We start from the raw sequence: 11,457 nt of genomic DNA on the forward strand, positions 1-11,457 counted from the left end.
TAGAAATTCATGGGGATTCACACTTGGTCTATGAGCTCCCATTGGCTAATTTAAAAATATATTTTGCTGCACAGATTCATATATTTATAGGTTTATATACAATTCTTATGGTAAAGATACATTTGCTTTAAGGCCCTCTTTTGTTTTTTGTTTTAAGAAAATCAGAAAGGGCTTCCGGTACACTGGCTAGAACTATGCTTGAATTTTTGTTATAAAATGTAAGTGAAAGGAAACGAGGAAGCTAAGATTATATTTTTTCTGTTAAGCTAAAAAACATCACTAAATATATCAAGAAGATGCAGAAGAGAACATTTGAGCTTAGAAATTAATGAAATGAAAGTTAAGAGAAAAGCGTAAGGAAATTTCAGAATTAAATTTCCTTACTTTAATTGCAAGGCAATTGAAAAATGTATGGAAATTGGGTTGGAGGGATATACCGTATAAGGTAGGATATTACGGATTTACCTTTGATGAGAAATGGTTGAGATCACTGGCCAAGTTAAGTTAGAGACAGTTTTAGTAGAAGTGACCATCCTCCATGTTAGCGAAGAATAACAACACTAGGTTTACGAGGAACATAACGCGAGTTCCAATATGTTCTTTGATTTTGCATGATTTTACTCTCAATAATGATTATTTTTATCTAAAATGTGATACTTTCGTTAGCTATGCCAACAAGGACTTAGTTCTCTATCGTTATCTACAACCAACTTAAGTTCCAGGTTATATTTTCGTAGTTTCTTCGCTTTTGGGCATCACAGTACTCCTTGAATGTATTTGTACTCTCTTCTATGTTTCTTTATATTGCGGGGATTAACTTTTTATTCTTCATGGTCTGAGTATATTCACAAGAACACAAATAACAATAAGCAACATCAATTTGATGTCACAAGTTCAAATATTCTACTTGGATCTAGAGAAGTAATAACCTTTCTTGGTTCTACAGGAACTTAGGAGATTGAAGCTTTTATGATGTCTTTTCAAAAAGAAGAAAAGATTGAAGTTGTTGTGATGGAAGAAGGAAATTCTCCTGTAAAGAGATGGGAGGACCTTAATATTGATATGCTGGTGAAGATATTCCAGTCCTTCGATCTTTTCCAGTTAATCTCTGTAATTCCTCAATTTTGTCCTGCTTTGTAATTGGCTTGTTCTGATCAACATCTCTGGAAAACGCTGGACTTGTCAGTAATGCAGTCAAATTTCATCAGAATTTCAATACCGCCGTATGTATTTGTCGACACTCCATCTCATGAAAAATTGACCCACATCCTAAAGATTTGCTTGAACCATTGTTGTGGAAACATACTGACATTGATCTTCCATTATAATTTATATGTTGACAACAATCAGTTGACTTATAGTGCCAAAAGGTATTCCCCAGATAAACTTTAATCTTGCTATAGTATTGTACCTTAAATCAAGAAACTATATAGCAAGCATCGCATCTGAGATAATTTGGATAGCTAATTAAATTTCCTCTTTTTCAGGTGTCCACGGCTTAAACGCCTTGTTATGCCTACATGACAAAAACTAGAAAAGCAAACAATATGCAGTGCTTTTCATGAATGGAAAGATCTTGAATCACTGACGATGCCTAGTTTAGAAGAACTTGCCTATGTCATCGACAAAATTGGAAGGATTTGCAAAAAAAATTCTGAGCTCAAGATTATGACTCCCTGCGATATATTGTTTGCATTTGCACTGGTCTCATTTCTTCCAAACTTGAAAGTGTTGAGTGTGAGGTGTACAGAGTTATCTAAACCTGCTTTGGTTATTCTCTTGGAGGGATTAAAAAAGTTGAAAGTGCTCAACATATCACATTGCAGAATTACTGAATACCTTCCTCCACCCGCACCAATGAAAATTCTGACCGAGCTTGATGAATTTATTCTGGAAAAAGCGTCTAGGTTAGACAAATTCTTAACCTGCATGAGTGACTCGTGCATCATGTGTCAGCGCACTCGAAATGATGAAGGGTTCATGACGTGGTATAAGTATGCAGACCTCTGGAAATTGGATGAGGTGAAGTCTTTTGCAATTTGAAAACTTTAAGAATATTTTTCTTCATTAGTTGAAGGTACAGTATAATCTGTAAAACTTGTGTGTACGAAACACAATTAAACCTTGATTTTATGTATTTGTTATCAATTTATGTATGTATGTATTGGCAAGTGTTGTTGACAAGCATTTGGGAGTATAAAGTAATATTTTTTAAAAGCACTGTCGGAAAAAAAAACACAATGTCAAAATAAGTTAGATTTTAGAAATTTGGCCAATATGTTATTATTCTTCTACATTGTTTTGCGAGTTTTGTACATAAATTCCTTGGAGAAGATGACATGTTATGTGAGCATCACACTTAAAAAGCTCTTTTAAAGAGTTTGACATTATATGTGAATTTTTACTTTTCACTTTTGAGTTAATTAGGTTAAAATAATCCCAAATTATTACCATTTCGCTAATTTCAAACCCAAATGATAAAATATTCCCCAAACCCTATGAATAATCATGAATTCATTGGGTAAGGTGGACTCATTTTAAGATTTTTTATTTTCTTTCCTTAGTTTCGCATCAAATTATTTCAATATTTTAGTACACATTCACAAAGGGGGTTTTCAATTTAAAGAGAATCATAGTCCATGAGGTAATAAAAATATTTAATAATTTAAATATGAAACTGTAAAATGATAGTAATAATTGTGATTTTTAAAATCTATTCGGTCTATTTACTATGTTATTGTAACACCCGAGAAGTCTAAAATCCATATCAGATTTAGAAGGTTCATAAATTAAGTTTGCAGAAATTTTTTGGGATCTACAAGCAGCATCTACACGTCATAGATTGAACCACGAACCATAGATAAGGCTCGTAGAATCAACTTCAGAAGTAGGACGATAGAGAATGTAATGGGTTGATGAAGAGATGTGGTCTTGTGCAAGATTGAGGAATTTTATTGATATTGAGACTTGTAGCATGTGTTTTTGAGTTGAGCATTGCATTATATTAGCATGTTTGTTGCATTCTACTTCCTTTTATTATATTAGCATACTCACTCAGCTTATTTCATGATTTTTTGTAAATGATGTTTGAAAAGACTTGCATATGGATTTCACTGATTTTTGACAAGATCTGACGTATTTCATACTTCATAATGTCATGGATAGAAAAAATTAGCTGTTAGTGGACAAAAATGTAGACAAATATATGGAGCTCGCGAGTCTCCCATGGGTCCCACCTTCTAGCATGCCACTGTGGAGAATGTATATCAGAAGATTTATTTGGTCATTACATCATATTTCATTATAGGAAAAAGGTTCAAATATACCATTGAACTATTAGAAATGACTCATCTATGTCATCCGTTAAACGTTGGGCTCATCTATGCACTACCATTATAAGAAGGTTCATTTGTGCCATTATTTTTTAACAAAAAATATAATCTAATTTTGCAAAAATATTCATGCCACATGGCATATTATACGAGGTCCACATCACCTAATTAAAAAGACCCACTATTTAATTAAAATAAAAATTAAATATTATTTAGCTAAAAAATAATGGCATGAATGAGTCATTTTTGTAACGGCAGTGACATAGATGAAACCAACTTTTAACGCAAAGCATTTATGAGTCATTTTTAATAGTTTAATGGCATATTTGAACCTTTTCCATTAAAATTATGTTATTTTAAGTTGGTTATTTAAAGCCGTATATACTTAATAAAATTATTGAGAGACTATTTTCAACTAGAATTTTCAATCTTTTTTGCTGTGCTATCTTTTAAGAAATCAAAAAAATATATTTTATATGGTGATTGTTATTTGCAGTTTTGATGATTTGACAAACCATGGGACCTTGTAAAGGAACCTGATCCCTGTGTTAATGTACACACAAATGCCAGGCTGTAAAAAGTACAATTGGTTGGTGCACAGTCTCAAACTGTGGCAGAAACCTCGGCCAATGGTATGGCCTCGAAGGTTGTGTCTATTATTCATAAAGGTTATGTAAAATAGACACAACCTTAGTTTTTGCATCTTGAAAATTCTCAAGTATACAAGCAAAGACCATCTCGGTAAAGAATCATCCTCAAGAGCATCAAGGACCTGATAGAGCTGTAAGCGGTCTAGTTGTCTTAGGATTATATCTTATATGCTTTCATTGTAAATCTGTTCCTAATCTATAAAGGATTCAGATCTTTGTTCCGTTTGTAAAAGTTGAAATCGGTTAGAGTTAACTGATTTAGTGGGCAGTGTGGTATCTGCTTAGTTGAAGTCTAAGTTATCTAGGGTTGATAGCTTAGTGGGCAGTGTGGTATCTTCTTAGGCTCAGTAAGTAATAAAGTTATTACTTATCTTTGAGATTAATAGCTTAATCTCATTTGGTATTGTATCTGTGTTTCACTTTTGCTTGAAGAGATTAGTGAAAACAGTTGAAAATCCTGTGTGACAGGTCGTGGTTTTACTCCATTGAGCAAGGAGGTTTCCACATAAACTGCTTGTGTGTTTTCTGTTCATTGTCTATTCTTTATTACTGTTCTTGTTGAGTCAAGAGACGTGGTCCATTGACTAATAGTGGACGCACATATTCTATCAATTGGTATCAGAGCAGGTGCTCTCTAGATGGTTAACACCAAGAGAGAGATTTATGTAGAAATATGGCTTCTCGACTGAATCTAGAAGAAGGACAATCATCAAGAAGACCACCTCGTTTCAATGGCCAGTTCTATATATGGTGAAACACAAGGATGCACAACTTCTTAATGGCTGAAGACAGCGAGTTGTGGGACATTGTGCTGGATGGACCCTTTATCCCAGCAATGGAAGTGAAGGATGGTTAAATCACAAAGGTCGTTCCTAAAACTCATCAACAGTACAATGAGGCAGATCGAGAAAATTTATAAAGCTAAGAAGTTTCTAGTGTGTGGTATAGGTGCTGAAGAATACAACCTCATCTCTGCTTGTGAGTCGGCAAAAGAAATTTGGGATTTTCTCAAAATAACTCATGAGGGAACAAAGCAAGTGAAGGAATCAAAGGTGGATATGCTGACCACCCAATATGAGAACTTCACAATGAAGGATGGGGAAACTATTCATGACATGCATACAAGATTCTCCTCCATAACCAACGAGCTACGATATTTGGGAGAACCTATCCATCCCAGTAAGTAGGTCAGGAAGATTCTTTGAATCCTTCCCAAGTCATGGGAAAGAAAAGTAGATGCCATTACTGAATCAAAGGACCTGAAGGTTTTGACGATGGATTCTCTGATTAGTAACCTTTAGACTAATGAAATGAATAGAAACCAAGACACTTCAAAGAAGGGGGGGGGGTAAAGAAAGATAAGTCTCTAGCTCTCAAGATCTCACCAGGTGAAATCTCCAGTGAAGATGAAGACATGGCTTATCTCACCAAGAGATTTCAAAAAAGATTGTGAGAAAGCATGGAGGTTTTCGAAAGGGAGGGAGCCCTCTTCGTGCTGCAAATGTAAGTGACTTATGTAACAAGTGTTGAAAGGAGAGACACTTCATGAGAGATTTTCTGATGCTCAAAGATGAAACCAAAGAGTATCAAAGACCTGGAGGTGAAAAAGATAAAAGAAGGGACCTGGTACCCGAGAATAATGCAAGAAAAGCTGCAGGTGACTATGTTGTGAAGAAAGCTTTTGCCGTCTGGGGGATTCTTCAAGTGAGTTAGGAAATTCATAATGTATGGATGATGAATCCATGTTAATTGTTAAAGATGATGAGAACATGTTTGATGGCTTGTTCTCCCTCATGGAAAAATCTGATGACGGGGAAGATGACGAAAAGGTAACTCTCCTTGACGTTAAACAAAACTTGAATACTTATTCTGTTAGAAGGTTGAGAAATCTTGCTTATGTTCCGATCGATTCTGTTATAGAGTTAACTACTGAAAAGGTCTCTATGAATAACAATCTAGATAAGTTTAGTGAAGAAAAGACAACCTTGATTGTCCACATGTCTGTTATCAAGGAACAATTGACGGTTCTAGAAACTGAAAATCTAAAACTCAAGGAACAATTGAGCATAATGAATGAGAAATCTGGCAAAAGAAAAGGGGAGGCCACTAGCTTGCAAATAAAGCTAGAAACCAGTTTGCTGAGACCAAACTTGCTCTAGCCTTGGAAAGGAATGATCAGATGGAGAGGGACCTGGTCCGTATTAGAGAAGAACTGAAAAATTCTCTAAAATGGACCAGCTCCACCAAGCTACTTTCTAACATCACCAGTCAAAGTAACTACAACAGGAAGGGGTTAGGTAGCTTGAACATTAGTCCTCCCTACAATCCCCACAGTAAATATGTGTCGGTGACAAATAATTTATTATATCTTCACTGTGGTCGCAATAGTCACCTGAAAAGGGACTTCCTTGCCTGGCAAGCCTTACAAGAAAAAATTTCAGTCTACTCTAGACAGAAAATAGCACAAAAAAGAGGACCTGCTCCTATTCCTAAGTCCTCAAATAGGAAAAGGACTAACCTGCCTCATTGGGCAAGAAGCACTCTTATTACGCCCTTATCAGCTTACTGGGAACTTAGATTAAAATGGGTTCCCAAGTCTAACAAGTGATCTTTGTTGCAGGGGAGTGAAGGAAGTAGCAGTTAGTGTTGGTTTATGGACAGTGGATGCTCGAAGCACATGACTGGGAAGACTGAAAACTTCCTTTCACTCAAGGCACTTCAAGGTGGAGGTGTCTCTTTTGGTGATGGAAAAATGGTATATTCTTGGAGTTGGCAGAATTAGGAAATCACTTGAACATTCTATTGAAAATGGTTACTACGTGAGTGGATTAAAATACAGTCTTCTTAGTGTTTCCCAGATTTATGACAATGGAAACGAGGTCAATTTATTATTAGAAAAATGCATTGTTACCAGCTTGTCAACTAAGGAGGTGATTCTGACGGCCAGAAGGTGGAAAAATATGTATGCGGTAGACCTGAACAAGGCTCAGGGAAACGATTTGACATGCCTCAACGCTCAAAGTGAAAATGCCAACTTATGGAATAAGAGGCTAGGTCATGTGATCTCTTCTCTACTGAACAAACTTATCTCTAGGGACCTGGTTTGTGGCTTACCAAAGTTGAAGTTCAGTGACAACAAAGTATGTGGTTAAAGAGTCCACAAATTGGACTCATTCAGGGCTATATTTTAATAGAAATTGTGTCCTTAAATGCTTATTTTATCTCAATATCTGATGAAAACCCTTAAGTTTCAGGTATTTGAAGTTTTAAGGAAAGCATGGACACTACGTCGCAAAAAGGAATGAAAAGGCTGAAAAGAATGAAGAAATGAAGGCCTGAGGATCACTGAGTCCACTTGGTGAGTCGCCGAAGGGTCTTACTTTGCCTTTTGTTCCAGTGTGCTGAGCCCTGAAGAAAAGGATCAAAGTCGGTGGAAAAAGGGAGCAGTCGGCGCATCGCCGAGCAGTTCCACAAAGCAGTACCATGCCGCCCCATGACCCAGAGCACGACGATGCTGAAGGCTAGTGCAAGATGGCGATGAACTACACCAAAGGGCGAATCACCGAGTTAATCGGTGATTCCGACTAACAACGCCAAATGATCAACTGCAACACAGATCTGTGTAATCTATAAATACTAGTTAGAGTGATAGTTTTAAATGTGGAATAATTGTTATAATTTTCACTTAGATTCGAACAATTATTATAATTTTCATATAAAATAGTACTTTTTGAGGGTTTTGAAGACTTGAAGAAGTAGAGGGTTTCATCTCCAAGAATTTGGACTTGGGTCTCTTGGATTCTTCATTCTTGGCATGTAACAAGACTTAAATCTTCATACCCATTTGAATGTAAGCTCATTTAGGTATAAATTTCTATCTCTTGATGTGTGCCTAAAAACCCCAATTCTTGGGTTGTGATTTAGTGAATATGGGTGAAGATAATTGTTTGGTCTTGATTGCTGATAGTTTAATCACAGTTTAATTGTGATTTCATTTAGTGGTTGTGGATGAATTTAATGTATTTGTAGTTGTAAATACAAGTTTATTTATGTGTTTTCGTCTTGCTCAAGAGAGAGGTCGTAAAACTAAGACCACTAGATTGATGGCAAGTGTGAGTGGGTCGAAATGAGGTTCAGCTCGAGAGAGTGAACCCTAGTCCCATGTCCACAAACTCAGCTCGAGAGAGTGAGTGGGTTAAGGTGTAGGCTGGTCTTCATGCGGTAAGTGGGTGTTCGAAAGGAACACCTTTGAAACGGGGTAAGTTGCTCAAGAGAGAGCTTATCCCCCTTAAAGCTTAGCCTAGTCACAATTACTCTATGAATCTTCTATTGAAAGCATGTACCCAATAATCTAACTTGACCCGCATTCCCGTCATATCCCAAGGATCCCCTCTCATTACTTTAGAAACCCTTGTTTATTTTGCTGTTTTTACTTACTAGTGAAAAAACCCCCCATTGTTAGTTGAAAAGTTTGTGTCCCCCTTTAATTTACAATGTTTTTACTCGTTAATGTCTTTAGCTACAACTAGTTAGAACTAAATTTTATTTTTCTATAAATTCTCAAAACCACTCTCTTAGGACGATCCTAACCCTTGGTTGGGTTACTAAACTATTGTACGATCGTAGACACTTGCATCAGAAGTTGTGTCTTGATTACACAAACATCAGTGATGCATGCGTCAAAAGGAAATAGACCAGATCTTTATTCAAGCCAAACAAGAAAGTAAGTTCTTCAAGAGATCTTGAGTTGATTCACATGGATCTGTGTGGGCCTGTGAAAGTCCAAAGTAGAGGCCGAAAAAAGTACATCCTAGTGATTGTGGATGACTACTCAAGATTCACTTGGACTATGTTCCTCAAGTCCAAATATGAGACAACTAATGTGCTGATGATATTCCTTAAAATGATTCAAACAAAGCTTAACTGCAAGATTGCAGGGATCAGGTTCGATCATGGGACTGAGTTTGAGAATGGAAGGCTTGATATGTTCTGTACAGACAACGGTATTCATCACAACTTCTCAGCACCCAGAACACCTCAACAAAATGGAGTTGTTGAAAGGAAGAACAGAACTCTGGTAGATATTGCTAGAATCATGCTCATAGCGGCAAATCTTTCTCAGAACTTTTGGGCTGAAGTAGTTAACACTGCATGCTACGTGACTAACACGTGTTTGATCAAGTCTCTATTGAAAAAAACACCATATGAGCTGCTCCACAACAAAAATCCAAAATTGAATTATCTAAGGACTTTTGGTTGCAAGTGTTTTGTGCTAAACATTGGCAAGGATGATCTGAGAATGTTTGATCCTAGAAGTGATGAAGGTGTGTTAGTAGGATACTCACCTTCCAACAAAGCTTACAGAGTCTTCAATAAAAGAACATTATGCATTGAGGAAAGTGTTCATGTGATTTTTAATGAAAGTGGTTATTTGAAGAATCTTGAACTGAAAGATGATGATGATCTTGAGGAGCTGTTTAAAATTGAAAGAGATGAAATTAATTGTCCACGAGCAGAAGGAAGTCAAAACCCTAATGGTATTGGCTTTGGTCAATCAGAGAAAGTTAATGAAGCTGACAAGTCCACTAAGGGACCTGGTCCATCCAACAATGTAGATCATGAGGAATCACCTCAATATGAGAATGATGATTTCGAAGATGAAGAAGAACAGACGGATCAATCTCAACCCCTGAGCTCTAAATCAGGATGGAAGCATCAATCATCTCATCCTCTTGATAACCTCATTTCACCATTGAATTCTGGAATGCAAACCAGATCCAAGACTAGAAATCTGGTTGCATTTTGAGCATTCATCTCAACTATTGAGCCCAAAAATGTGAAAGAGGCCTTGAAAGATGCTGACCGGATCAATTCCATGCAAGAGGAACTCCATCAGTTTGAGTGGAGCAAAATGTGGCACCTGGTTCATAGACCTGCAGATAGAACCATTATAGGGACCACGTGGGTATTCAGAAACAAACTTGATGAAAATGAAGTTATCACAAGGAACAAGTCAAGACTGGTTGTTCAGGGTTATAATCAAGAGGAAGGCATTGACTATGACAAAACTTTTGCCCCTGTCGCTAGAATGGAGGCTATCAGAATCCTTAATGCTTTGTATCCTTCATAGGATTCAAGCTCTTCCAAATGGATGTCAAAAGTGTCTTCTTGAATGGAGATCTGAAGGAAAAAGTTATGTGAAACAATCACCTGGCTTTGAGGATGCTGACTGCCCAAAACATGTGTTTAAACTCAACAAGGCCCTGTATGGATGGAAACAAGCTCCTAGAGATTGGTATGAGTGGCTGTCCAGATTTCTTTTGAAGAATGGATTAAAAAGGGGCAAGATAGACAACACTTTGTTTCTGAAGAAAAGAGAAAAGGGACTGCTCATCATCCAGGTGTATGTGGATGATATCATTTTTAGAGCCACCTCTGGATATCTGTGTGAAGAATTTGCTACCTTGATGGGGAATGAATTCGAGATGGGCGTAATGGGAGAGTTGAATTTCTTCTTAGGACTGCAGATCAAGCAAACCGCAAGTTGCACCTTATTCTGTCAAGAGAAGTACATAAAGGAGTTGCTAAAGAAGTATCATATGGTTGACTCTAAGCCTATTGACACCCTCATGGGTACAAACTCAATTATGGGAGCAGATGAGTCTGATGCCTTGGTGAATCAAGGGGAATTATTGGATCACTGCCATATCTAACAACAAGCAGACCTGACATTGTCTTCAGTGTAGGCATGTGTGCAAGGTTTCAAGCATGTCCCAAGGAATCGCATCTAAAGGCAGCCAAGCAGATTATGAGGTATCTAAAGAAGACAGGGGACCTGGTCCTCTTCTATCCAGCAGGAGACTCATTTGATCTAGTGGGGTATGCAAATGCTGATTTTGCAGGGTATTAGGTGGACAGGAAGAGCACTTTCGGAATGGTACTTTTCCTGGGGTCCTCACTCATCTCTTGGGGAACTAAGAAACAAAATTCAGTGGCTCTCTCTATGGCTGAAGCTGAATATGTAGCTGCTGCATCATGTTATGCACAACTACTATGGATTAAGCAACAACTTGAGGATTTTGGAGTACTCATCCATACCATTCCCCTCATGTGCGACAATACCAGTGCAGTCAACATGGGAAAGAATCCAGTCCAACACAAGAGAACAAAGCACATTGATGTCAAGCATCAGTTCTTGATAGACAATGCTGAGAAGGGGAACATCAACCTGCAGTAAAGCAAAACTGAAGATCAAATTGCAGACAATTTCACAAAGGCCCTCAGTAAGGATCAATTTGAGAGTAACAGGTTGAAGTTGGGGATGATGAGCATGTACTGAGCTAACCCTATCCAAAGGCATCCAATCTTCCTTTGGCTATGATGTCATGACCCAACCCACCGGGCGTGCGGGCACCCACTCTAACACCTAAGTAGGAGAAACCTCATATCCAAATAGTTAAAACATACAAAAAAAT

The 11,457-nt window shown here is 37.4% G+C and overlaps 1 protein-coding gene across 1 annotated transcript; it reads left to right on the top strand.

Moving 5' to 3' along the window:
* The first annotated feature begins 1,590 nt into the window (after window positions 1-1,590).
* Window positions 1,591-2,043, top strand: LOC107062698 (F-box/LRR-repeat protein At3g48880-like). The gene has a single exon (XM_015313642.1). The coding sequence runs from the start codon at window positions 1,591-1,593 to the stop codon at window positions 2,041-2,043; it is 453 nt and encodes a 150-aa protein (XP_015169128.1).
* Window positions 2,044-11,457: the final 9,414 nt, after the last annotated feature.

This window comes from Solanum tuberosum, unplaced genomic scaffold (genome assembly GCF_000226075.1).
Source record: "Solanum tuberosum cultivar DM 1-3 516 R44 unplaced genomic scaffold, SolTub_3.0 scf00257, whole genome shotgun sequence".
Classification (NCBI taxonomy): Eukaryota; Viridiplantae; Streptophyta; class Magnoliopsida; order Solanales; family Solanaceae; genus Solanum; species Solanum tuberosum.